At 47.1% G+C, this 27200-nt stretch overlaps 1 protein-coding gene and 1 pseudogene across 10 annotated transcripts in view; one reads left to right on the forward strand and one right to left on the reverse strand.

Moving 5' to 3' along the window:
* Window positions 1-7504: 7504 nt before the first annotated feature.
* On the reverse strand, window positions 7505-9863 carry LOC147689657 (uncharacterized; annotated as a pseudogene).
* Window positions 9864-17260: 7397 nt separating this feature from the next.
* Window positions 17261-27200, forward strand: part of GPHN (gephyrin) — a 2075463-nt gene continuing 2065523 nt past the window's right edge. For all 10 annotated transcript variants that reach the window (XM_086937114.1, XM_086937115.1, XM_086937116.1 and 7 more), the window contains exon 1: window positions 17261-17390. In XM_086937114.1, coding sequence (XP_086793240.1) covers window positions 17327-17390 — 64 coding nt within the window. In that variant the 5' untranslated portion in view covers window positions 17261-17326. The remainder of the gene's footprint in view (window positions 17391-27200) is intronic.

The following is a 27200-nucleotide window of genomic DNA, read 5'->3' on the forward strand; positions in this document are numbered from 1 at the left end:
TATTCAGAGTTCCTCCGGTTGTGACTTCCAGGGGTACCTATCCGGGGAGGAGGGTGCGGAACCCTGGAAGGGGGGTGCAGAAGGAGGGAGGACTCTCCTCTGGCACCGGTCCAGCCATGGGGTTAAGATCCTGGGTTGGGTGGCCAGGTTCAGGGGTTGCCTGACCTGGCGGGAGGAATCTCTGTATTCAGAGTTCCTCCGGTTGTGACTTCTAGGGGTACCTATCCGGGGAGGAGGGTGCGGAACCCTGGAAGGGGGGTGCAGAGGGAGGGAGGACTCTCCTCTGGCACCGGTCCAGCCACGGGGTTAAGATCCTGGGTTGGGTGGCCAGGTTCAGGGGTTGCCTGACCTGGCGGGAGGAATCTCTGTATTCAGAGTTCCCCCGGTTGTGACTCCCAGGGGTGTCCCGAGGTGCCCCAGCTGTGGTCACTGGGCCTGGAGTGTTCTTTAAGAGAACACCAGGTTGGGAGACTAGGCTGTCCCGATGTGTCATCCAGCAGGGAGGGTGCGGAACCCTGGGAGGGGGTGCAGGGAGAGGTAAGTCTCGCCCCTGTCACCAATTCAACTTAAGGGTTTAGACCCTAGGTTGAGGAGGAGAGTGGAAAGAGGTACCACGGGCCTGGGACGACTGCCCCCCACTCTGAGAGAGAGTAAGGGCCAGAGACATCTGGATTGGAGGTCTGTCCTGGCCGCATCCCACTAGGAACACCAGTGGGGTGGTTGGATTAGCGAGGATGTCATGGTGGTATTGGGCCTGCGTCCACCTTTTTCCGCCCCAAGCAGGGAAGCCCGTCAAGGGAATGACCAGTCTACCCTGGCTTTTGGCTGGGGGGGAGATGTGTGAGACTTGGCCCTTTCCCCAGAAATTTTTCGCTTTTTATCCCCTGTTAATTTAGAATGCCCCCATTGAAACAACAGTGTGTAGGTCTTGTGTAGTGGAGAAGGGCCTGTGTAGTTTAAAACTAGTGTTAAAATGCAGGTACCTTCTACACCTAACATGGCCGCCACAGACCACTGCTGCAGCAGCGTGATTTAGTGGGCGCATTCTAGTAGCCAGGGGCTGGCTGGAACCCTCAGGCAATGTATCCATCTTAGCCTGCCAGCCTGTCCACAGGTAGAATGGTGGAACCTCCTGGAAGCCTCTGGAACCTTCTGGGAGAGGTGAGGTGACACCAACTGACACTACCAACTGTCAACTGGCACTATAAAAGGAAAGGGAGGGAACTTTCCTGAGGAGAAGAAGGAGAGAAGCTGAGGGGAGGACCTGGGGGAGGAACCTACGCAGGAGTTTAGGCAGAGGGGCCTAGTCAGGGACTATGATGCTGGAAGTGACAGTACTTTGAGTGCTGCCTTTCAAGTATTGAGCACACCTGTAAATCCCCCCTGACCTAGCCCAGCGGAAGGGAACCCCCAGGGACCACTTGAGGGGATTGGCTGAGGAGATCCAACACCAGCCACCAATTTAACCCCCTTCAAGGAAACAAGAACCCAACTGCTATTTACAAGGGCGCCAGAAACAGCTGCGCCAAGAAGAAACCAAGGAACCAGAAACCAAGTAACTGAACTAAGGGCGCAAGAAACATCACGCCAAGAAGAGAACTAAATCCCCACAGGACTTTTGAGGAACCCACCAGGTATTGGCGCTGTGTCGCTCCCTGTGCCCCCTGACGCCATCTGGGATTCCCCTACCTGATTGACCACTGTTGGGTGGCCTGTCCTGTCTGATCTGATGTCCTGCTCCTAATTTAAAGGAACTGTCTGCTGGTTAAGCGCTCCCATTTTCTAAGCGCTAGCATCCTGAGCTACCTGTCCTGCAAGCGCTGCCTGAACTGCCTTATTTCTGGGACTGGCCCCTGGGAAGAGCGCTGAGGTAATGGAGGAGGGTGCTGCCTAGTTGAAGCGCTGGGAAGTTGAGAGACTGTTGCCTGAAAAAGCGCTATAACCTGCCCCTCATCAGCGCTGAGAACTGTGTGTGAAAAGCGCTGTTAAAGAAACTGCCTAAGCGCTACATTGCCCTCCAAGCGCTTGACTGGTGAAGAATTGCTATGTCCTGTGGAAGCGCTATGAAGTGCCCCAAGTGCGAGGACTGCCTGCTGAAGCGCTATACTGCCCGGGAACTGCTGGTCTGACCGAGCGCTGCATGCCCCCTAAGAAGCGCTGGCATCGTGTGCCACCCAAGCGCTGTGAAGCTTCTCCGCGTTGAAAGCGCTGTGCCCCCCAAAAGCGCAGTATGCGCACTCACCGCTGACGCCCTGTCAGGCGCTGTCTTCCCCAGTCACCGCTGCAGCCCGGTCTGTCTGAGGCATCCTGCAGAGCGCTGGCATTGCCGTCATTTGTCCCGGCGGGCCCCCTTATGCCAGGAGAGGGCCACCGCCTGGTTGCCGTGGGCCGTGCCGGACATCGAAGGAAGAACTGAGGAGACCGCGGAGCCATCGCGGTGTTCACCGCCGTCCCCAGACACGGGCTCGACTGACGAGATCTCCGCGGCGGCCTCTGGAAGCTGAGTTAGGCCGCCGCGTTGCAAGTAGGCCGGAACAGGCCCTGCATCACGTGACAGGGGCACCGCGTCTCTAGCCGCGCCCCCGCCTTCCTTATTTCCGGATGGGTCCGCCGGAGCCGAGCAGCGATCGGCTGCTTTGATGCGCCTCTGCCAAAAACTGAGGAAAGCCCTGCCGGGCCCAACTCTCATCGCGGAGGGGGTGTGGAGTTCAGGAGCCCCCCTCCGGTTTGCCCCACAACGAGGATCAGCCACGGTCCCAGCGCCGGTGCCTGCATCAGGCCCCTCTGCATCACGCTGGGCCACCACGAGGCCGGCTTGAGGGCCAAAGCCCTCCCCGGCTGCAGAATCTCCGCAAGGGCCTTGAAAGGGCCGAAGATAAAAGGTAATCCCCCAGGGGAGGAGGGCGGAAGGCCGGGTAAGGCCCTGTGTTCGCCCCTCCCCGGGGGAAGATGTCACTGAGCCCCGTTGGCCCTCATTAATTGTTGGAAACTGGTGACTGGGCCCTATTGGCCCCAAATAAGGCCTAGAACTAGACAGAGCCCCCAAAAGACACCTTGGGATCTCCAATGATAGAAAAAGTTAACCCCTGACTAGGGGAAGGGGAATTATTAAAGTAACCAGTTGGAATGTAATGTTGATCCTGGCATAAGGGATATGTTGGTTACCTGCCTTAGTGACATGTTCTGTTGAGGGCCTTAAGGAAATGCTCCTTATCATCTTAAGCATGGGTTATTCCAGAGTAAAGAGATCCTCAACTTAGTTTGAGGGTGGATGACCCTGACTTAATGAAATGCTGTATTGAATGCCTAATGAAAGGTTCATTTAAAGGTGCTTTGAGTAATGCTCTAGGTAATGAAATGTAGCTGAAATGTTTATGTCTGCTTAGAGTAGGTAACAGAATGTTGATTCCTGGGTAAGGAAATGTGTATTTCTGTTTAAGAGGAGTGATGAAATGCACTGTTGCATATTAGGATGGAATGCCCTATAGGAACATTTGGTACTGGGTAGTTAAATGTCTAACTCTGCCTAGTGCAATGCCTTTCAGCTATCTAAGAAAACGTTATTCCTGCAGGAGTGTGTCTTGCAAGTAAAAGTTGATTACTTACCTCCAAGGGGGTAAACCAGAAGATTATTCCTGATACTTCATTGAGCAGCTGGTTATCACTCATGTAAGGTGGAAGGGCCTAACTTCTAACACAGAATATTACATAGAGGAATGCTCTGCCTTTAAGGGAATGTTTTATGTACACTATGTTGAAATGCCTAAATGAAATGCTGGTTTTCCCCAGTGAGGTGTTTTATTCCTAAATAGGGAGATGGTTTAACCTACAAAAGAGGTCATTTATTTATAATGAAATGGTTTGCCTCTTGAGTGTTATATTTGTTGAAGCCTAAAGTCAGTTATGATACCTCATTTATTTATTTATGAGATGTTTTACTCCTAATATGGGAGAAGAGTTATGCACAGCTAAGGTTTCCACTGATGTGATGGTTCATATTTAAGGAAAGTGGAAACCTACTGTTATTTATTGAAATGCTTCCTGTTATAACTCCTTAATGTATTTGATGCAGGTGCTGACCAGGAGCAAGGCGTAGGTCAGGCCTGTGTTATTCTAAAAATGTATTTAATCAATATTTAATATTTATGGAACATCTAATATTTATTATTTATTCATCCAGTATTTATTGCCAAGTGTTCTCACACATGTATTTTAGTGGAAAGCGGATAAGCTAATTTTATGATGAATTCCTAATACCCTGATCCTGCTCCATCTACTTGATTATCTATCTTAATAAAGTTAACTTGAGTTTTTACACAAACTCACTGGAGTGGTGTCACTAATTGCGTGCCCAGGTTTCTGACTCAGTTGTTGCGTGTGCTGCATGGTTGCTTAACACATATGCTTTCGGATGCCTACCCGCTCGTGCCATGCTACCCTAGGGGACTGGTGACCCCAGTTCCAACAGGTGGTATGAAGTGCTGATTCATCTTGATCAGTGTTAACCTCCCCACATTTTCGGGGGAGAAATGGAATGGCACCAGCAGCTCTGAAAACACGTTCAGAAGACACGCTTGCAAGTGGGCAAGCCAAATAATTTATAGCCAGCTTGGTGATCAGTGGCCATTGAGGCCTTTTCCCATACCAATACACCAATGGGTTCTGATCAAAGAAGACCTCTGTTGGGTCAGCCAGATAGGCCTGCACCATCCACTCAAGGTCCTCCATGGGTGCTCCACTTTGCGTACCATTTGTTGCCTTTGCATCAACACTGGAACGAGCAAACCCATGATGAGTTATCCAATCCGCTTCTGACAATATTATGGCTGGGCCAGGTACAGGTGATGATGATGATACAGTTGCTGCTGTCGGTAACGGCTGTGAGAGAAAGTGATTGCCTTCGGCCACAGAAATGGACCTGCTGCTTTAGTAGTGCTTGTGGAGGTTCCTTCAATTTCCTGCTGCTCTTTTTCGAACCGAGTGGCTGACAGAGCTAGCCAACGTTTGTACTTGGAAACATCTGCTTCAGAAAAAGGAATGAATGTATTGCTGGCCAGTGCCTTTTTGTACTGTGGATCCAGAAGAGTGGCACAAATGTAATGCTATTCTGAATGTATTGCTTTAAACCTTTCATTGTCAACTAGGCGGCTTAATAAGCTCTCCGCCAACTGATGTGCGTCTTGTTTTTCAGCATCAACTCAGAACATTGAAGACACCGCCTTCAGTTGGTGCTCTAGCATGCACAACAATGGGATAGCTTTGCCCAAAGTACAGTCCTCCCTGCTGACTTCACGCATGAACACCTCAAAAGGACTAAGCATGTCTGTCAGGCTTTTAACTAGGTCCCATTCATCCACCTCTAGCCTCATGTCTTTCATAGAAGCACCACGTGCTTTAAAGACATACTCATTGATTACCAAGTACAGCTCAAACAGACGCTCAAGCATGTAGAAGGTTGAGTTCCAACATCTTGCCACCTCCTGGATGAGTCCTCTGACTGGCAGTCTACGGTTACGTAGAATGATCCTCAGCTTCTCCGGGCCTTAAAAGAATGGCTGAAATGTGTGCAGATTCTTCGGCAGGTGGTCAGTAACTTGCTGACTGTGTTTTCTTTTTTCAAGAAATTTTGAACAACAATGTTAATACTGTGCGCCAAACACGGCACTCTGAAATTGCCACCATCAAACATGGCCTTAACTATATTACTGCCATTATCCGTGGAAACATAACCAATGATGCGCTTTCTTGGCTGCAGCCACTCAAAGACCTTACTGTTAAACTCCTCAAAAATGTTTAATGCAGTATGAGATTTCTCCATGGCAAACATGGCTATTGTTGCATGTTTCTGAGTAGCTTGAAAAATTGTGACACTGTTTGACATTACAGTTACGGGAAACGAGGCAGGTGCCTTTTCCCCATTCCATGTTCTGGTGGAAAATCTTGTGATTAAAATGAAAAAATTGTTCTCCAAACACCCTTTAGTCATTCAAAGCAGCATACGACTGTGTCCAAACATACTCAATGGTCGACCTCTTAGAAAGTGTTAAACAGCATGTAGGCCATCAGAATGGTTAATGCTAGTATTTAATGATGTGACATCAAGAGTCATTAACAGATCCTCTGGATGCCAATGAATGTCATGAGGATGGTAAATTTCAAATAAAGCTCTGGAGAAAAAAATTCGATATAGCTTGATTTGTTCTCAAATGTGCTTTCTTGTGCAACAATGATGGGTCTCCCTGGAGGCTGTGTTCTATTCTTATAAACCTTCGGTAGTAAGTATAGGTTAGGCATTTTGGGAAAGTCGTTCTTAGCTTAGTAGCCCTACATCTCTCCATGCTGTTAGTTGTCTGCAAAACTGTAAATCAATGGATTTTGCTATGTCCAGACTGCTTCTTGCATAGCCGTCACCATAATTTAATTGCTTATATGCCTCCTGCAAATAATCGCTTAATGGCCATTGGACGATGTTACAGCAACATGATTTTGGTTTTGTAACTTCTTGACAAAAGTTTGATATTTGATATGCTGATATTTGTATTTTGTCTTGGCACGTTATGTTTTGTGATTTAACTTTTTAATGTCCTCCTCAACCTTATCATTAAAGAGGTCAATAGCATGATGAGGCATAGATGGAATGAAGTTACAGTGTGGCTTGAATGAACTTCACGCCGTTGCGTAGGGTTGGAGCAGCCGATCTTTGTGGCCCGAGGGTTTCCGCGTAAGCATCACAAAATCTGGAAGAAGTGGGCTGACTATAGGGGCCTGTGGTTGGAGCCTCGGCGGAGGCAGATGACATCACGCTGGAATGTGGGTAGGGACAGGGTGGGGGGCCATGTGCATAGTAGGTGGCTGATTGAGGTGTATCTGTGCTTGGGTGTGTGGGCTTCGGTGGTGGGGGCCCAACTCTGGGGGGGGGGAAGGGGAGAGTTGGGGTTTGGGGGGATGTTATTGTCAGCAATTCCTACTGTTGACTATGCTGTTAACCCTGTTTTTTTTAAAAGTCAATTGCTAATACATGTCTATGTTATGTGATGCTGCAGTGGACTCTGGTTTACAGAGTCATGCGCCCTTTCTGCAGATTGACAAATAAAAATTGTTTAAAAAAAAAAAATACAGGAGTAGAGGCAAAAAGTCAGGGGAACCACGCCAAAGATGCCAGGTCTAATAAATAACATGGAAAAAATGTTACATACTTGACATCTCATTAGAAAAAAACCAAATCAAAAGTGCTGGAGTTGCATAGAAATAATTTAGCATAGATATTTGCAAACCTTTTACAAAATCTAAAATATTTATTTTATTGGCAGCAAATTTATCTTCCAGTGTATGCATTTGCTAGAACACCACTCCGAAGGAAGGTTTCCCAGAATTAAACTCTTGAAAAGACATCAATACAATTCAGTGCACCGGGCCATACTTGGGAGTTTTTAAACACATTATGAAGCTCCCAGCACCCACTTTCCATTCCTGCCTGCTGTGGACACTCGCATTTCACTTTTGTTTAATCGTCCCAGCCTACTTTACCTTCGATCTCTTCACCTAACGACAACTTAAAAGCCAAATGCCTCGTCTAAATCACATCCATAAGTGCTGAAACAATCCCTTCATTATTTTTAGTAGAGTTTTTTGTAGCACGGACTTGACCGAATCGGGTATCAGAGCGCTTTACATGAGCACCAGTTGCGTTACATTAGGACACATTCATTTTTTGTGAGGCACAGAGAGATTAAGTGATTTGCCCAGAATCACAGGATGTTCAGCGCCAATGCCGAGACTCGAAACCAGTTCCCCAGATTCTAGGTCGACCACCCTAGCCGTTAGGCTAACTCCTCTTTCCTTTTCAGTGGGAGGGCGAGAACTTGAATCTGACACTCTGAACATCTGAACATCTACGTGCATAGCTTTCAGTGGGATGCCTCTCCGGATCTGTTCTAGTAATCCAGGCTCCACCATTTGCTTTTCATTGGCTGTCTCACTCTTTTCTTTTGGACACCCTAATCTTTCTGACTGGGATGTGTTTAGAGGTTGAGGAAGCAGTTTGAAGTTATCCGAAGGTAAATGAGTGAGGGGTGATGGAAAATGCCTTGTAGAGTCAACTGGAACAGAAGGAATACATGGAGGAGAGGATGCTGATAAAAGATAAATCCCTGCATTCGACACCTCTTTGCAGCATTTATCAATAGTGTAAGCATCACGCTCTGGTGATGGTAGGAGACTCATCCAGTGGACAATTATTGAGAACAGTTGGATGTGATAGAGTCAGGGAATCAAAGGTAGTTTGATTTTTGACAAATGGAGGTGGAAGTGGTGGAGGTAGTGGTATCACAGGGAATGAATCATCTGCAACACAATCAAGAGAAGTTGGAAGGGATGGGGGTGGAGGAATGTGGACAGAATCAATGGCATCAAAGTACTACAGGGAGGGGCTGCTGAAGACTGAGCAGAATATGAGGTGTGCCAGTGGCAGTGGTGGAGGAGGGATCAGATTATTATTATTATTATTATTAAGCTTATAAAGCGCATGGTTACTTCAATGGAATGCCCCTGCGCTAGGACATTGCAGACCGTACCACTGAGCCCTAACACTTCGCTCCCCCACAAGGTCCACTGATCCTGAGGAGAAAAAGGTCCTGTATCCTAAGTGCTAGCACCAGTTCCCAGGGGGTGCTTGAAAGAACCAGGCCTTAAGTTTTTTACAAAATATTGTTTCAGATGGGTGGATCCTCAGTTTGATAGGTAGTTTATTCCAGACCGCAATAAAAGCAAAGGATCTACCTCCTGACCGTGTCTAAAGGATCTTAGGTACTACCAACTTAGCAGTGCCCATAGATCTCAGGTTCCGGGTGGGTCTGTACGTAGTGAGTAGTGGGCGCAGGTACCTCGGCCCTTTCTCGTTGACAATCCTGTGGCAGAGACATTAAGCCTTAAAGGTAAGGAGAAGTGTGGCTCAATGGTTAGAGCGACAAACCCTGATGCAGAGGTCTGGCCCGGGACCAGGATTCAATACCTGCCTCGGCGGGTCTTGGGCTCAATTTCCTCGGACCTGATAATTCTCGCCTCGGGTCCCACTCTGCAACTGTGGGCAATAGCTTGCTTAATCTCCACAACGGCCCCAACAGCGCTGGGATACCTGGCTTCACCTTGGGGTGCCCAGGAGTGGACATTTCACAGGGAAAAGCCAGGAAGGGTTCCTAAGCGGTATACGGACAGTGCTGGGACACTTCCGTTGGAGGGAGCTGTGCGCTTTACAAATGCTGGCATTTACATTTAATTCTGGCCTGCACTGGAAGCAAGTGTAGTTCCCTCGAGGATCAGAAGCAACCTCAGAATTATCAAAGGAAGGTTATGATGGCGGTGGGGGTGGGGAGTTCATTGAAGAGCAATGATTTAATTTGAAGAAGTGGCAGCACTTGTACACTCATAGGATCTCGCGAATTGTATGACGATGACGTTTCCGATGGAGAATGACTTGATCTTGAGTCATTTCATAAAGCTAAGCTTAAGGCCTCCTGTCGCATAGCTTCAATCCCTCCTTTTCTTTCAAGAATCTCAAAAATCCTTTTGGAAGTTCTTCGATCCTACAGATCCTCTTCTCGATCGCCAGCTTTGCTGAAGAGAATCTGCAGATCTGGATTCACAATATATGTTGCAAAACGAGATTCCCTCCCAATGTGAGTGACCTGTTTGAAGTCACATGGATCTCCAATATCCTCCTTGCTGATCTTGGACCCACCAGTTATTTCATCAAACGCCAGTGTTCCGGAACAGGGCCTAGATTGAAGTTTTCCTCCAGGAAGGGATGCATCTTTGCCCTGAGCCAAAGAATGATCAGGCAATTGAGATGGGGTTTAAAACATTGAACCAATAAATTAAAAAAAATCTCCATCTTTAAAGCAAAACACTGCTTAAACTAATGTGCTGCCCGGAAGGGGTATCCTATCCTCTTCGTCCTTTATTTTCCATAAAATGGCAGCGTTTTCCGGATTAGGGAGAGGTAATGGCAGTGTAGTTTCTACCACTACTGAGTAGTGTAATTCAAATGTTAAACTGAATATATTCCTTTGCGTCGTTTAAATTAAATAATGTTTCACATTTCTAGACACACCTACTAAAATTGTGATGATTGTTAGTGTTTTAAAGTAGTCTGTCTCCACCATGGGGCGTAGGAAGAGTGGGGGACATGGGGGATTTATCCTCCCCAGATTTTAGAGTGGAGGGGACACGGAGGAGAAGTGTTGGACGTGCAGGGGACAAAAAAAATACTCACTTCCATTGTTTGCAGGGCCATTGGAGCATTGCAACGCTACAATTGATGGCCCTGCTTTTGACCTGCTAACCTACTTTCAGTCAGGGTCGGATTTAGAGTGTGGGTTGTTTGCTCGTACCCGAGGGCAGATATCTGAGGCAAGATGTAGGCTGTTGTTTTCTTAGATTTGGAGCAGGCTCCATATTTAGCACAAACTGTTGGCCAGCCATTGGCATTCTCTATAGAATGACAATGATCAGTGAAGCAGGCACAGTATGTGGTACGTCTTCTCCTATCCTGGGCTAAGGGCACAGCAGGGAGGCCTCTGCCGCAGCTTCTGAGTAGAAGAGTTCACACCCCCTGGCAAAAGGAGGTGCTAGGGTCTATAGAAGGAGTCCCTTGATCAGGTGATGCATCTTTTGTATGCAGCCCGCCCCAGATACAGAAATAAACAGGAAAGGAAACCTGTTCCTTAGCAGTTTATTGTAGAATTGCCACTTAATGGAAGCGCATGGCCAACATATACCCTTTGCAATGTGTTTGCTGTGCCACAGGGCTTGCCTTTCAATTACTTTTGTGCAACAAGAGGCCCCCAAGAAGGCTTTTCGAATTTATCAAACAGACAACATTTTTGATCATGTACGCATTTCGTGGCAGAAAAGAGCTTTCAGACCAAACAAGTAAAACTGAAAGTGTTTATGGCCTGCAGTTTAATGGTTAAGAAATGACTCTGATTTAAGTGATTTGTGCTGTGGTGTGTTGGCAGGGTTGGACTGGTCTGTAGGGCAATCTGGTAGTGCCAGAAAGGCCAGTACAATAGGTCAGTTTGGCTGTTTTTGACGGTTTGTGGGCCAGTTTTATGGTCTGGTGGTCTGGTGTTTACTCTTAATTTCTCTAATAGTGGCACAAACATTGCTTGGAGCAAGCATAGATGCATGCTGTCTGACATACCCAGGACCACTGGAATTATGCAATTGTGCAGCCACTGCATTTTTTTTTACTAATTATGCATTTGCCACATAATCCATCTTCTGCTGCATAATCTGCAGATTTTAATGGAAAAAATTGCTTGTGAGCTCCAACGGTTCAAAAGTTACTAAAAATGCAGTCACACATGCTGCTGCACAGTGGAAGGCCCATTGCAAAACTTGACTAGTCACCTTTCTGTTGTATATTGCTGTAGTTTGATATTAAACTGGTACTAATGAAATGCAATCAATGCCCAGACAGTTTCAAAAAGTGTCAAATTGAAAAAATTAAGAAATAATATTATTACAAAATATTCGCATTACACTGCGTAATTTGCTTATTCTTGACACCTAATTTACGGAACTCTGCTACATAATTTGGCCCTTCCCTGCCACATAATTCCAGTGACCCTGGCCATGCTTTGAAAAACACCTTTGCAGTGTGTCTTTAAATGTGCAGTCCTGCTCCAATTTGCCAATGTTGGCCACTTTTTTTTAGCTACCTGATTATTTACTGAGGACACTTTTATTTTGATGCCCGGGTCTGTGTTCTGTCCCAGTCTGACCCTGCCTTCAGTACTTATGACTAGCTTGTGGGTCACACAATGAGGCTGTTGTCATGAAGGTCTCCCCCATAGAGACAGAGGTGCAATTTTATACATACAAAAACTATAGGAACTGTGATCCTGAGTACAATGTGGAGGCAGGGTCAGAGGTGTGACTACAAAGGAATGCCCCCCTCCCCTTTAATATAACACGAGGGACGCGGCAGGGAGGTCCGCTTTCCCCGCTTCTGTTCGACTTTTACATTGAACCTCTCGCACAGCAACTGAGAAGAGAGAATGCGATTGTCCCTTTTCATCATAGTGGCTGGGAAAAGAAGGTAGCATTATATGCTGATGACCTACTTGTTCTCACATCAGACGTAACAACTGCACTCCCGGTTATATTTGAAATTGCCAAGGGGTTCGGGAAATTATCAGGCTACCAGATCAACACATCAAAAACAGAGATGTTGGTCTGGAATGACAACCCTAGCTCCTTGGAAATACAGGAGAGCGAGTCGCTACGATATTTAGGCGTGAATATCACAAAAGATATCAATACCCTCGCCACAGTAAATATTACAGCAATCATTAAACAATGTAGAAAATTATTGCAAGCATGGTCGCACCTGCAATTATCCTTGATAGGGAGGGCTAATCTTGTGAAAATGGTAATTTTGCCTAAAATTTCTTTTCTTTTTAATACTATTCCCCTTTACTTTAACCAAACTCAAATAACCAAAATACAATCAGAAATCACCTCTTTCATTTGGAATAAAAAACTACCTAGAATAGCTTGGAAAAAGCTTAGACGGCGTTGGAAGAAGGGAGGAATAGCCGCACCAGATTTAAAATTATACTTGTGGGCTTTTCAGCTATCTCACATACGAATGCTTCTAAATAAACCTGCTGATTATGGGATAGGATTAATGTTTTCGGCAATGCTAAATGGGGAAGGCCTCAGTCAGACGGGATTTTTATTTAAATTCGGCAACCAGAAGTTCTTCAAGAAGATCAAGTTGAAGGTCCTGTATGGCTTGGCTAAAACCTGGTCTGAGCTAATTAAACCTATTAAACAGGGATACTACTGCGATAAAACACCACTTTGGGGGCTGCCGGATAGTCCAGCCTGGTTGGAAGATTCCTTAGCCAATCCCTTGAGAGAAGCAGGCCTCAAAGAATGGGGGGATCTCTTTTATGAGGGGGATCTGCTTTCGTGGGAGTATTTACAGAACAAAATAGGTCCAACCTTTTTAAGGTTTAAATACATACAAATCAGAAGTTGGACACAGACATATAACGATCCACAATCCAAATGCAACAAGTTTCCACTTGGAGGGCACAGCCAACTAATAACTAACCTGGTTGGTACCCCCCCAGCAAAACATGAGATTTCACAATGGTATAGACTCATTCTAGATGAATCTGATGGGGAATTTGAGTTACCAACTCAACTTTGGGCCGATGTAATTTTGACTCAAGACGTACAAGAACTCTGGTCTACCTCATTCGAACTTTTAATAAATTTGGTGAAACCCTCATGGTTACGTAGAAACCATCTCTTTACCCTTCACAGGGCGTATTATTCCCCCCAAAGATTATCTAAATTTACCTCAGGAACCTCAGCGGCATGTGCAAGATGTGGTTTGATGGCAGCCTCAGATATCCATATGTTTTTTGAGTGTCCCCGTATAACACCTTATTGGGAGGCCATAGGTAAGACTCTCACGGCATCATTAGGTACCCCAATTAGTATAGATTTACCATTAGTGATCTTTGGAGTTCTGAGGACAACTAAAAACATAGCTAGAAACCTGGTCTTCTACACGATCCTTTTAGCAAGAAGAGAGATCTGTAGGAGATGGAAGGATTCCATCCCCCCTTCTCACGGGGACTGGCTGACATCAACGCTACAGACTGCACGCATAGATCTAGCCAGATCAGGAAACCAATGCAAAAGGACCTTTTGGCACTCGATTGTATGGTCTCAATAAAGATCCGGGTTTTTTTTTTTTTTTTTTTTTCCCCCGGGTCCAATGATTATACTACTATGGTGCCAACTCAATCGTATCCGGTCATATCCCGGCCCTGGCCCAGCAGTAGGCCTCCCCACTGGTAGCCTAAAAGAATTTCAAGCTGAGACAGTTGCGGGATCTGTGGCTCTCCTCTCGAATGAAATGATTCCTTCCAGTTACTATACTGTGTAAACTTGTCTGATGCTTATTCTAAATGGCTTTCAAAAACCATGGTGGATATGAGGACCAAAAAAAAAAAAAAAAAAAAAAGGAATGCCCCCCCCCCCCTATTTTGGCAGAGCCAAAGAAAATCAGGCACTTTGCATCCTACACCTTCCCTGGACCTCCCCTCACACTTCAACGGCCCAAGCATGGCACACACATCTACACAAGCCCAGGCTAGCTCCCCTGCTCTTCAGCACCATTTGAAAGAAATAAGCAGATGGGCCCAAACAACCTCAATCTTTCCTAATGCACTCCATTGTGGCATTAAACACTGCCTCTCCTTCTCTGACTGCTCCACTTCATGATTCACAGGCCTGACTGCCCTACTCCACTTGTGAGAAACATGAGGTGGCACATTCTCTGGTTAACCTGATTACCTCTACACTTCCTCTATTGTTTTGGAGCATTCTCTGATTACCCCAGTCTGTGAGAAAAAAAGACCACAGGAAATAGAAGATATATCTTTTTCAAGGCTCCTAGCTCCAGGTAAAGCTCAGACACATTTATTGAGGGATCTCTCTCTGCCTCTGTTGCCTCTATTCTTTCGAGTCGTATTTAGTACATTTTTTGTTTAGTATCCAACAAAGTCTTTTCAACCACTTAGGAGCACTTTTACACAGTAAATTTGGATTATCAGCACCATAAATACAGTTAGGAGAGCTACCTGCGTCTCAAAATACATTTTGTTGTATTTTATCTAAGGGAGGGGCTATAGCATTATGGCCAGAGATGCCGACTTTGGAACTAGGGAACCAGGTTCAAGTTTTGGAATCAGCTCAAACTTTTGTGATTCAGGGGAGATCGCTTAATTTTCCTGTGTTAAAAAAACAAGCATTGGTAATACATCTGTTCCACCTGTGTAATAAATAAAGGGCTGTTTTCATCAATCGTCATCCAGCAGAAGGAAAGAGCTTGTGACAGATGACACAGGACTGGAGAGGATGTGGTGCAGTGGCCAGGGCTTCTGACTTGAGAGCTGGAGATCCCTGTGCGAGTCCCAACGGCGCTGCAGCAACATCCTGTGATTCTATGCAAATTACTTAATCTCTCTGGGTGATAAATTGTTATATAATTATGCTCCAAGAGTAAAAGGCAAAGTTTTATGAAAATATAGTTCCACCAAAGCGGATGTCAAAAGTATTTCGGAGGCAGGAAACTGAACCTCGCTGGGACACTCTTGAGTATCCGCACCGCGATATAAATGTATTGTAACATAACATAAGAGAAACAGACAAGGAACAAGCATTGGTAAATGCAGGAAAATATGTTACAGCCAATAGAAATGGAGTAAAGGTAATTGATATGCACAGGAACCCAAGAGATGCCAGGAAAGAAAGGAGGCGGGAGGTAAGCCCCTTTTAAGATTAATATTAAAAACTATAGATTTCTCAAGCACAGTGCAAGTGTTGTGCTGGCAAAATCTAAACATAAATGTGATCTTGTGTAATGTAATTGGTGCTGATGTATTGATCTCCTTTTCCTTTGGGTTGAGTTCCCGCTATATAACTCTACAAAACAACCACCCCCCACCAGGGTCGGATTGGGATCACAATTCGGCCCGGGCGCTGACTAAAAAAATGGCCCACATTCAAGAGGCGTGGCCCATATTTAAGGGGCGTGGCCCACATTCAAGGGGCGTGCCCTTTCATGAAACACCATTTGCACAGACAAGGAATGAAAGTGGGAGGATACTTTTCTTGCACACGACACAAGGCCAAGGTGACAATGGCCTACATGCTGAGCAACTAAAAAAAATAGCAAGGCCCCTTTTTGTCACAAAATTATTCCAGCCCTCCAGCACAGGAGCACCTGAAAAGCAGCAAAGCCCCTGCTATTACTAACCTACTCAGCCCTCCCCAGACCTTCAGCTCGGGAGCACATGAACAGAGGTAAGGCCCCTGCAATTAGTAAATTAATCAACCCTCCAGGCCTTGGGAAAATGTCCTGGCAGGGGAGCACAAAACACAGCTTTCTGGGTCATCCAAGGTAGCCAGTATCGTTTGCTCCTCTTGTATTTTGGTTGCTCACTATTGTCACTTTTGATTCATGTAACTTAACGTTTGCTTTTGTAATTTGTCCACTTATAATTTTCTCCTCATGTATTATTACTGTTCCTAGCGTGAAGCGCTCTGACACCTTCGGGTAAAGTCCGCGCTATATAAAATCGCATAAATAATTAAAATTCCAAACATCACCAGGCCCCCACAGCAAGACCCATTCTTCCACGCCCACTATGCCCTGAATGTGAAGGGCTGTGGGCGAGGTGTTAAGACTAACACCGTTTCTGGGTTGCATGGGCGCCAGGGGGCTGAGGTGCAAATGTCTCAAAGGCCTGAGAAACACCTAGCCCCCAGGGAGGCCGATTATTGCAAACAATCACCCCTCCCCAGCCCAGCCTCAGCTTGATTGCTTGGCAGGGTAGGGGTGAAGGAGAGCCCACAGCTGACAATCGCCGTCTGGCCGCACAGCGAGGCTGCTTTCATTTTCTCAGTCTCTGTCTCCGTGCACTCTGTGGGCCGGTTTTTTTTCTCCCCTTTCCTAGTCCACACTCTGTGGACTGGGACAGGGGAGAAAAAAAACGGCCCACAGAGGGCACTGAGGCACCGGCCCTTCGGCCCATTCTCGAACGCCCGCCTTGCCAATACGCCCCTGCCCCCCACCCAAAAAAAGAACCCTGTCTTTGCTTATGAACCACTTCTAGTCATGTTCTTACAGCCTACTAGAACAGAAAATTACAGGGGTTAATATTATACAAATCAAGTAGCAGTCATGCTATGAACATTCTAGGGATGAAAAGCAGATCCTACAGAGATTGAAACCATGACCTCCAGGTGGCTACTGGCCTTTGACAGCAGATGTCTTGACTCCCTGCGCTACCGTACATTAAGCTGTATTTGATCAAACCACGCCTGAACTTGGTATTAAACTAGCTTATTTTAATATCTACATTTCACTTCAAAACTCTATGATTTTGCAGGTTTTTCGGAGCCAGTGGCGTGAAGACCGCAGTCAATTTGTATTGGGTCTCCGAGGATAACCCTGTCCCCCAGAAATCTAGTGTCTCCTCCGCCCCTGATCTCCACATACATAGGCAGAAACTGTCAGGAGCACTGGTGTGAGCAGGTGTGCGAGTGACCCAAATGAAGCCGTTCCATGCTGCGTCGGATGCGCTCGGCGCTCGGCCGCTGCTGCCTGCGCGCCGCCTCCTCCTCTCCGGCTCGAGGCTCGCTCGGAGCCTCGGCGCTCGGCTGGCCCGCCTGGCTCCCCCTCGCGCCGCTCTCCTCTCTCCTCCTCAGTGCGGTGACAGCGGCGCTGGGAAACAACATGGCGACCGAGGGGATGATCCTGACCAACCACGACCATCAAATCCGCGTCGGTGTCTTGACAGGTGAGGCCCGGGGAGGCAGACGGGGCAGCGCGCCCGGCTCCACCTGCTGGGAGCCGGAGACCCCCTGTAACCCCTGAACGGCCGCTCGTGCCACGGAACAGCATGATCCATTGGAGGAAAATCCCATCATGGGGTGCACTGGCTTGCCCACTCTCGGAATGGCTGCTTCCCCGGCCTGTCAGCCCGGCCCCGTGCAGAGACCCGGGGGTGCACCTGCCCGGCGCCCCCGCCTCCTCTGCTGTCAGGGAGGGGGTGCAGGTGTAAATGTGCCTCGGGTATGGGGGGGCTGGCCGGTTCGCCTGGTGGAGGATGCGAGGGGGGCAGTGCTCAGCGTGGCCGATCCACTGCATTCTCCGACGTGGGCTGGCAGCACTGCGGAGCCGGCAGCTGTGTGTGTGGCACATGGGGAGATGGTGGGTGAATGAGATCTGGGAGCCTCAGGTGCCTGGTGTGGGTCGTATGATGGATGTGTGGTTAATTGGAGAATATATGTGGCTGTGTGGTTTATGTGTGAAATAGGAAATGAGCGAGTTATGTGTGGCTGGAGGGGCACATGGGATGTGGTTGACATACATTGGAGTGTAAAAGACACCTAATGTCTGTAAGGTGCATCTCGAGGCAGTGGGTGATATGTGAAGACTTAATGAGGTATCTGAGTGGCACACACGTTCTGCGAGGGAGAACTGAGCAACGTATCATACTAATTCGGGGAATATCATGGAAATATGTGTAGTGTCCTCTTGACATGGGGTACGTTTCAAAGAGACCTGGATTGTGTGAAAGATGTAAAATGTCTGGAAGTGAGGTCAGTGTGAAAGGTGCATGGTCCAAGGGTATCTCTGTATGGGTCCGTGAAACATGGCCTGCCTCTTGTGAAAATGAGACTTGGCATATTGGGAAAGTGTGTGGGTGTTATATGGGTAATAGCTGCGGTGTTTCCTATGAGGCTGTGTATACACGCGCCGGATTTGGAGAGTATGTGTGCACCCACTTGGGGGGTTTCAAGTGTCATGGGCCGGCCTCTATGTGTTTGGCAGATGTCACGGAAAGAATATTTCAATCAGGCAAATGCAGCAGGGAAGGTTTGGTAACGACGTGCCTTCCCCTTGAGGCTATGCATTGTAGGCCTTATGCTCTTGGTCAATCCTTGTTTGAATGACATCTATTACTGCCCCTCTTTACAATTCATAAGACCATCTGTAATTACTTGCGAGCCTTGTTTCATGAACTTCAATGTTTACAGTGCCTAATTATTGTGTCTAGGTTCTTGTGGGCAATGGACCTTGGGTCATCTGATGTTCCTTCACGCATACTTGAATATAGCTATCTATTTTTACATGAACTTCCGTTCACAGGTCACTGTGCGCATTTTTTACATGAATATTGAGCCACATGCTTCAACATGCTTCAGATGCCCTGCGTGATCAGCATCGATTTATAGGTTAATATGGATGACCCATACAGGAGAGCTTATTGGTCAACGTGTTGCCTTGGATTACGGTGTTTGATTTTATTTTAGAGAAGCACGACCCTAGATCATGCTTTTAGTGCTTCATCTGATATTGGGCATTGGGCTACTGCGAGTGCCCTTCTTCTAGAGAACACCCGGCACATGGTTTGTAATGTATTGCTGTTCAAATATAGATGTACACTCACCAAGTAGCACTGCTATGGTTTCTGTGAACATTGACCTTTACTTTAACATGGATGGCCTACTTTAGATGAACACCAGCCAGAAACTTGAACTGCTTGTTCCCTTTTTAAGAAAAACCGAGGACTAAGAGTCACTGCTTACGGGCAGTATTTTGATCGAGAATTAACATACTGCCTAGACTGTGGATGGTGATTGGATCTCAGATGACTACACACCGAGCGTTCTTTAACCAGCCATGTCTTGCCCTTGTTTCTGTGAACAGCGGTGTGTTTGGGTACTAATTATGAATGCTTCTATTCCGCGTCAGTATTTACTCCTATAGTCCTCTGTTGTGAATGAACATCCTCATTGCATGGATGCCCCTGTTTCTCGATGAGAACTGTGCTCCTGTTAGATGGACGCTCGCCCATATTAGGTACTAGCTTGTGCCACTCTTAGAGGAGACTTTGTTGAGCATGGATTTAACTCCTGACAACCACTGTGTCTGTGCCCTCCTGTGTCACTTTCGCCAGTTTTTCCAAAGATCTTGGAAGGGCCCTTGACGTTTTTTCCTGGTGCCAATGACTTAATATTTGTCCAACATGCGTACATTAATTTATAATCTGTATGTCAAACTAGGACTTAATTTATTTTATGGTGAAAGCGAGCGTCTGTCTCCTTGTCCTGTTATGGGATGGTGGGGCTGATTTGTTTAATGAACACGGGCGCACGAGCCGCCCTTCTTGTAGACACGTGCATGCTTTGCTTGAGTGGATCTGTCTTCTCTGGGGCAGGCCCCCTGTGGGCATGCACCGGGGGAGGGGTGGCCAGGTGTCTTCGCGTGTTAGCTTCTCTCTGCACAGCAGCAGCCCCCAGCGCCGGAAGCCTGCAGGCTGGCCCTGCTGCTGCTCTCCCTCCCATCTCTGTGTCTTGGAGATAGTTTTATGAAAATGGTTGTGTGCTGCAGCATGCCGGGATTTCGAGTCTCTGAATGCATTCTGGTAACCAGGGGCATCCTCTCACCGCTCACTCTGTGGTAATGACACTTTCTGACGTCAGCTAGCGGAGTTTCCACCTCTGATGACGTGCAGGTGCAGTGCACGGATGCACGCAACCTGGTGCACTGCATCACTAAGAGTGACTATCCTGCTCCGTTGCTGCTGGCCATGGTGAGATTGCCCATCAGCCGCCAGTCAATGAGTAGCAAAGGAACCGGTAGCAGTGCCCACATAAACAGTTGACAGATATGACCGTGGGCATTGGCGGGACTGTGGTGCAGGGTGCTCGCATGTATTAATATTTTCCTGCATGCAGCAGGACCTCTTCGTCCGGTCTTGGGACTCCCGAAATGTCTCCCTGCTCTCGAAGCTGAAGGGATACCCCTCGGCGCAACCGGATATGTCACTGGGGGGAGGGAGGCGAGCGTCCTGCCTGCTGGGCCGGCTTGGAAGTCCCATCTCTGGGGCAGCTGTCCGGTAGCGCTGGTGCTGAACGTGCACTGGTCCGGACGTGCACGCAGCGCCTGCAAATAATGGCAAGCCATAAATAACACGCCTGCCTGCCTGCCAAGGTTTCCCCTGCACCAGCAACCCACAGCCGTCAACCTTAAAAGCCACAGAACAGCACAATTGAATACATGGAAATCCAGAGCACGCATTGACCTTTTCAAGCAGCCGGGTCCTTAGTAACCGGAAAGAGGGTTATCAGGGCGGACAGTAGGACACAGAAACTTGGTAAGCACCCTTCACAGTAAGAGCTGCCATGCTCCCTAGGCAGAAGGGGCGAGGGGGGCACCACATACAGTAGTATGTTCTGAGCATTTCAAATATTGTATCGAAAGAGTAACCCTATATGAAGGTGGTGGGGAAACACCTAGCACTCTGCAAACCACAAGCATACGATACACACTGTTGTAGTGTTAATGTGTATACTGGGCATTTAAAAGTGTACTCCATATGGAAAAGAACGGTTCTCTATTGCTGTAACAGTACAATGAATTACCCTGTTGTTTATAGGTCATTGCTCATAATTAATTAATACCCGAATAGGATAGTTACTTTTAGAAATGACCTTCGGATTTCCAAAGGACTCTTGTAATCTTGAAAGTTAAGTGCTTGTTCCTATTATGTCGGCCGAACATATGCTAATGAATTCCCATAATCATCGAACCATTCGAATTTTGTATGTGTCCCCACCCCCTCCCTTCAGGCTACATAGGTTTCCTGCATTTTTGCCTTTACTGTTTCTCACCGCATAACCCCAATAAAAGGTATGCCGCAGGTATGGTGTATTAGGTCTCCGCAAGCATAACGTTTGTAAGATAAAAACATTCTTCATCAACCCTGCCTTTAGGCCTGTAAGTAAGGGAAGGGAAGCGGAAGAAAGTGGAAAAGTTGAACACCCCTCCCTCCCCGGCACCCCCCACCCACAGACTGCGTCACGCCTAACTCCAAATGAGATATTGGCTGTTTGTAGCACAGCTGCATTATAGATTGTCTTATAACGTCACGCGCTAAGCGGGCTGTGCCTGGAGATGACCACCTTCCTAGAAAAGAGATCTGAATGTAACGCGATCCCAACGAGGAAGGGTGGAAACTGTTGTTCAAAATAACACGCTTTTTCTTTGTAAATCTCCTTAAAAAGGTAGGAAGTGGCCTCGTTATAAAAGGCTGCTTCAAAGGGCTTGTTTTTGTGCCAGGGCACATTTTGCTGGGGTGTTACAAAGCTCCATCATTAAAAGTGCACGCTCTATGAAGTTCCTTTAGTGTTTTGCAGGGGAATTCCTGTTTTGCAGAAGCAGCAGTTTGACAGCGGTGCTTTGTGGATGCAGCGCTTTGCTGGGGTTGGTGCCTGGGTTGTTCCGATTACGTGCCGCCAAAGAACATGCCGATTAAGTGCCGCCAAAGAACATGCTATCTTGAGACTTGGAAGTTTATTGCAAAGAATTTCGGTTTGCATCTACCTCTAGCAAAACCCGGCCATACCAACGCCTCCCCTCCTGCTTTTTGCCCATCATATGCTTCAGATAGATTTGCTGATTCGGATTTCCCGCCCCTGCTTATGTATCCAGTTCATATAAGCTGATGATCATCGCTGAGTGTTTGTCATTCACCCAGCTTACATTAACAATCTGATGCTACAATATCAGCGCTATCGGAAGGTACACAATCCCTACCCATTCCCAACCCACGTGCTGGCTGCCACTTAAAGCAAGAATTGAGTCCCAGCTTCCCAGCCTCATATTTATGGGCCTTATCACCCTTAGCCAAGGATCTCTGCACAATTAGACTTGGACACTGTGCCTACCGGACCACTTACATAATCAGTTACCGTATGTGGTCCTAGTGCTTCACCACGAAATAAATCATTCGTTGGGCTCTATAGAATAACTTTTTGAGAGGCCCTTAGTGTAGAGTAATCTGCTCATGCAGACCACCTTAAAGTATTCTTCAGGAGCTTCGGAAAGCTACGGAAAACGCCCTGCTGACCACAGTGGTTCTCTCATGGCTTCCTTCAAACTTTCACTTTTGTGAGCCTTTCCCCGGCCTAGAAGCAAAGACTCTACTCTACTGGCTGTCAGTGGAAGCTGGAATCACATTTCAGGTTCTCTGCACTATCCACAAAGTATACTGGAAGAAAATCCCAGTGTGGTACAAAACATGTACTCACTAGATCCCAACCAGAAATCTCTAGCCGGCTGTGTTCTACCAATAAACCTAACAGACACTAAAACAGGGAGGAGTCCTGGGGCCTAGGCTTTGGAGTGCCCTGAACCTGACAATGAGGGCAGAATCCAACTACTTGAACTTAATAAAGCTTTTAAAATCAGTGTTATTCAGAGTGACCTTTGATGAATTTATGAATCTTCATGTATAGAAAGACAATTATCTGTTTAGGGCCCAGCTTTGCATTTGATTTATCTGCAACTGCCTACAATGCTCCAAAATAGCCTTCAGGTAAATGCCCAGCACTACATAAAACTCAAAGGTGGCTCTTCCTAGTCAGCATTTAGTTACGTATCTGAAAACCCTCATTGGAATGCACTTTCTGGTTGGCTGAGACAGTGCCCTTGCCAGGAAGAATCTACCACTCTAGTCAGGGTTGGGTGTTTACACTCTCTGTATAACCTGCACACTTATGCGGTGCAAAACAATGTCAGATCTAGGCCCACCCTGGCAATTATTACAATTCAATACCACACAGTTATATGTTGCACCTCCGATCACAACCATATCAAAAATGTGTACGCACATATAATTAGAACACTTTTAAACAGCACCGAGGGCCAAGGCTTCACTAGTAAAAACCAATGTCAAACATAATATTCTTTTGGCAAGCAATCAATGTGTAAAGCAACACCACCGCGTGGCGTAATTAGTACGAGGTGGTCCTCACATAGTCATTCCCACACACTCACTCAGCACTGATATGTAGTGCCACAGATATCAGGCAGGTCCATCAGGAGCGCACTGTCATTCATACAGCACCGTAATGTGGTGCAATTGATATCCAGCAGGTCAATGGATAATACAAATGCAGACCCCGGAGTCGCACGTAGTCAGGGTCCCAGGGAAGAAGGTGAGGTAGGTAGCAGGGTTAATTAGTTGGGAGTCGACAAATGGAGGTTTAGCCACCACTCTGGAAGTTCACTCACAGGATGTGGAACAGAAGCGGGTAGAGGACGATAGTCGTTCAGTCAAAGGACTCCACAATTTGCCTTCCTGCAGTAGCCCAGTTCTGTAAAGCAGTGGGGAGGTGGAGTGTCATGCAGTCTCTTGACCCGCTTCCGATTGCTCTAGGAAGCGTTCCTCAGCCCAGTCAGTTATTCTTACCTCCCAGGCCCGTTCTAGGCAATACGAAGTCATCAGGCCGGGTGAGGAAAGGGCAGTTGACCCGCCATTCTGAGGGGCAAAACGAACAAACGATGAATGTGGGATGAATCAGGGGAGCCTCTTGAAAGAAGAAGGCACCCCGTCAGATAAATGTCAACCAAAGTCGCACCCAGGCAATCTGGGCACAATGGAACATGTATCCACCTTTGCACCTCTCTAGAAATGTGGCACAACGTCTGGTATGCGTTGATACGAGTCGCACCAGACCATTCCGGTCACACACAATGAAGAGATACAAACTCCGTACCTCCCTGGAAATGAGGCACAATGTCCGGTGTGCGTTGATACGGGTTACACCAGACAAAAGCGGTCACACTTAACGAAGAGTTACAAATTCCGTACATCCCTCGAAATGAGTCGCACTGCCTGGTGTGCGTTGATACAGGTTGCCCCAGACAATTTTGGCCACACACAAGAAAAGTTGCATATTCTGCACCTCCCTGGAAATGAAGCACAGGGCCTGGTGCTCCTTGATATAGGTCGCACCAGAAAATTCCAGTCACACACACCGGTGTAAGTTTAGTAGTGACACATGAGGTAGAATGATGCATTACTAGGGGTATGTCCTCCCGCTGAGGGTTGCAACCTGTGAATAGGGCACTGCATGCAATGAGCATGCATTCAGCATGTCGTAAGATCAACAAAGCAGGCCACGTTGGATCTCGCAACTGGTAAATCCGCTCACCACAAACAAGACGCTTATGAATGTTCTGGCCCCCATGATGCAGGGGCTGCACTCCTTAGATGTGGGCAATACTGTTGGGGCTCCGAATGGCACACTGCTTAGTTCCACGCTCACACAGTGCTACCAGTTGGGATCCAGCAGACAATGTGGGCACACAAGTAGACAGTGTGGGTCCCTCGCGGGAGGATTTTGATGTCCTTGAGACCTCCACAAGAGAATAGGGTGCAAGCAAGCAAGCACTAGGAAAGCACACTTCAGGGTGGCACACAGAAGTAGGTAGTTGGCCCAGGCCAGCCACTATACAGGAAGGATTCACAATCCCTTCCAATAGCAGTAATCCTCATTGTGCACAACAGATTCTTTTGGCAGTGTGCAGCATGCAGTTCCACAATGTCTTGTCCCACGCCCCCTCAAGTGTATCTCTACCCTGCTGAAGTATGGCACCAGCATCTATATTGTAGTTTGCCTTTGAAGTTGGGGCGGTTAAGAGGGTTTCCCTTTGAACCACAGATGTCTCCCCTAAATTTCAATCCTGTCTGCCATGAGGCCATGGAATGCAGATCTTAATCTTTACGGGGGCCATGATGTGGCTTCCCAGAGGCCAAGTGTCAAAACCTCTCCCTCCACTCTACCCAGCCAGGCTCTCACATGGCAGAGGTGTGTCATTCCAGTTGCATGCTGAATGTTTATAGCTGTTGCTGGGGAATGCACAGATGTGCTCCACCAGCCTGTGGAGTGGAGTCAAACTAAAAGGCACACAAAGAGTTTTAGAGCAGAGAAATGCCCACTTTCTAGAAGTGGCATTTCTAAGCTATTTATGCCAAGTCCACTTTTGCCAAAAGAAAGGGTTTGTCATTGTGAATCCAATGATGGGAAACATTATGAGGCTGCTCCACTTTAAGCCACTACTGCAGCATGAAGAAATTTCAATCATTCCCCTATGTTAACCTATGGGAAGCGCATACCTCATTGGTAGTGAAAAAACACATGGGTGTTCTTTGTGACTGTATGATAGTATTCCGCATGCATTCAGGACGCATGTGTTCAAAACTCTGTCTTTAGTATGAACGCGTCTTTAGGACGCATTTGTTAATCACGCAAGTCATTTTAATGACTTTCCTTAGGGGGATGCTGGTTGTTGGAATAGTTTAATTTACTTTTCCAACTCCTGTCTTCGCATCACTAGGAAAGGTGTTGGACTTTAAATCCAACACCATTCCACCAGCGTGGCCTTCTAAAAGCAAGTCATTGTTACGACTTTGGTGCTGAACAAATTCACGCTAATGCTGCATATTTTGCATATATACAGCTTGATTCCGGCTTCGTCTGAAAGGACATTTCCCGTTCTTTGTACCTGGACAAGGAACACACATTTATACCTGCCCTGCCGTTCCCCTACCACCTGCTTCATCCCTCAAGGCTTACCCTAGTCGTGCTCTAGTGGTAGTAAAAGATCCTCTCAAGATTGGTTAGTGGTTTAGAAAGGCCAACCTGAGCATAAGAGCGCATGCGCACCCACAGGCTGGCAATGGCGAGCGTGAAACATGTTTAAAACCATCATATGTGCCAGTGCACGCACACTGGCCTGCAATGGTAGGCTTTGAGCCATGTTTAAAAATATCAAGTAAGCACCACTTCCTAACGTATGTAGGAAGGGTGCGTAAACTTTCACACTGCATTTGTAGTGGGAAAGTGCCCCAGCCCTAAAGCCACTAAAAGAGAATCAGCCAAACAAGGGAGGAAAAAGCAAAAACTTTAGGGAAAGACTACCTCAAGAGTATCCGGTCTAACAACCCTGTACTACTGCACCTGCTACCACAAGCACTCCATGCACATCATGCCTCGAAGCACCTATGAATGGTAACTGTTGTAGTGTGCATTTGAGAAATCAGTAATGAGGAATTACATTTTAAAATAATTGAACCAGCGCTCAGGCCTTTTTACCCGCCCTACATCATACACTTCATTTCTCCCACATCTCCAACTTAAGACCATGAGACATTTGTGACTCATTCCACATAGGGGAAACATATGAGCCACTTTTCCTTTCAGCACCCGGGCTCCGCATCTTTGTCTGCCCTAAACCTCACACTTAGTTTCCCCCACCCCTCCATCATCAGACCGTGAGCCATTTGTGAATCCCTCTACATAGGAGACATGTGTTACCTGATTCTGTCTTTCAGCACGGGGCTCTAGACCCCTTTGCCTATTTTACAACGTACACTTCCTTTCCTCCAACCCCCACATGTGGAATCACTCTACATAGGAGACACGTGTGACCTGATTCTGCCTTTCAGCACCAGGGCTCAAGGCCCTTTTCGCCCATCGTAGGCTTCCTTTCCCCCACCCCATATATGTAGAATCACTCTACATAGGAGATGTGTGACCTGATTTTGCCTTTGAGCACCGGGGCTTAAGACCTCTTTGCCTACCATAGACTTCCTTTTCCCCACCTCTCATATGTAGAATCACACTACATAGGAGACGTGTGACCGGATTTGACTTTGAGAACGGAGCTCAAGACCTTTTTGCCCACAGTAGAATTCTTCTCCCCCACCCCTCATATGTAGAACCACTCTACGTAGGGGACACGTGTGACC

This window comes from Lissotriton vulgaris, chromosome 9, assembly GCF_964263255.1.
Source record: "Lissotriton vulgaris chromosome 9, aLisVul1.2, whole genome shotgun sequence".
In the NCBI taxonomy this organism is placed as follows: Eukaryota; Metazoa; Chordata; class Amphibia; order Caudata; family Salamandridae; genus Lissotriton; species Lissotriton vulgaris.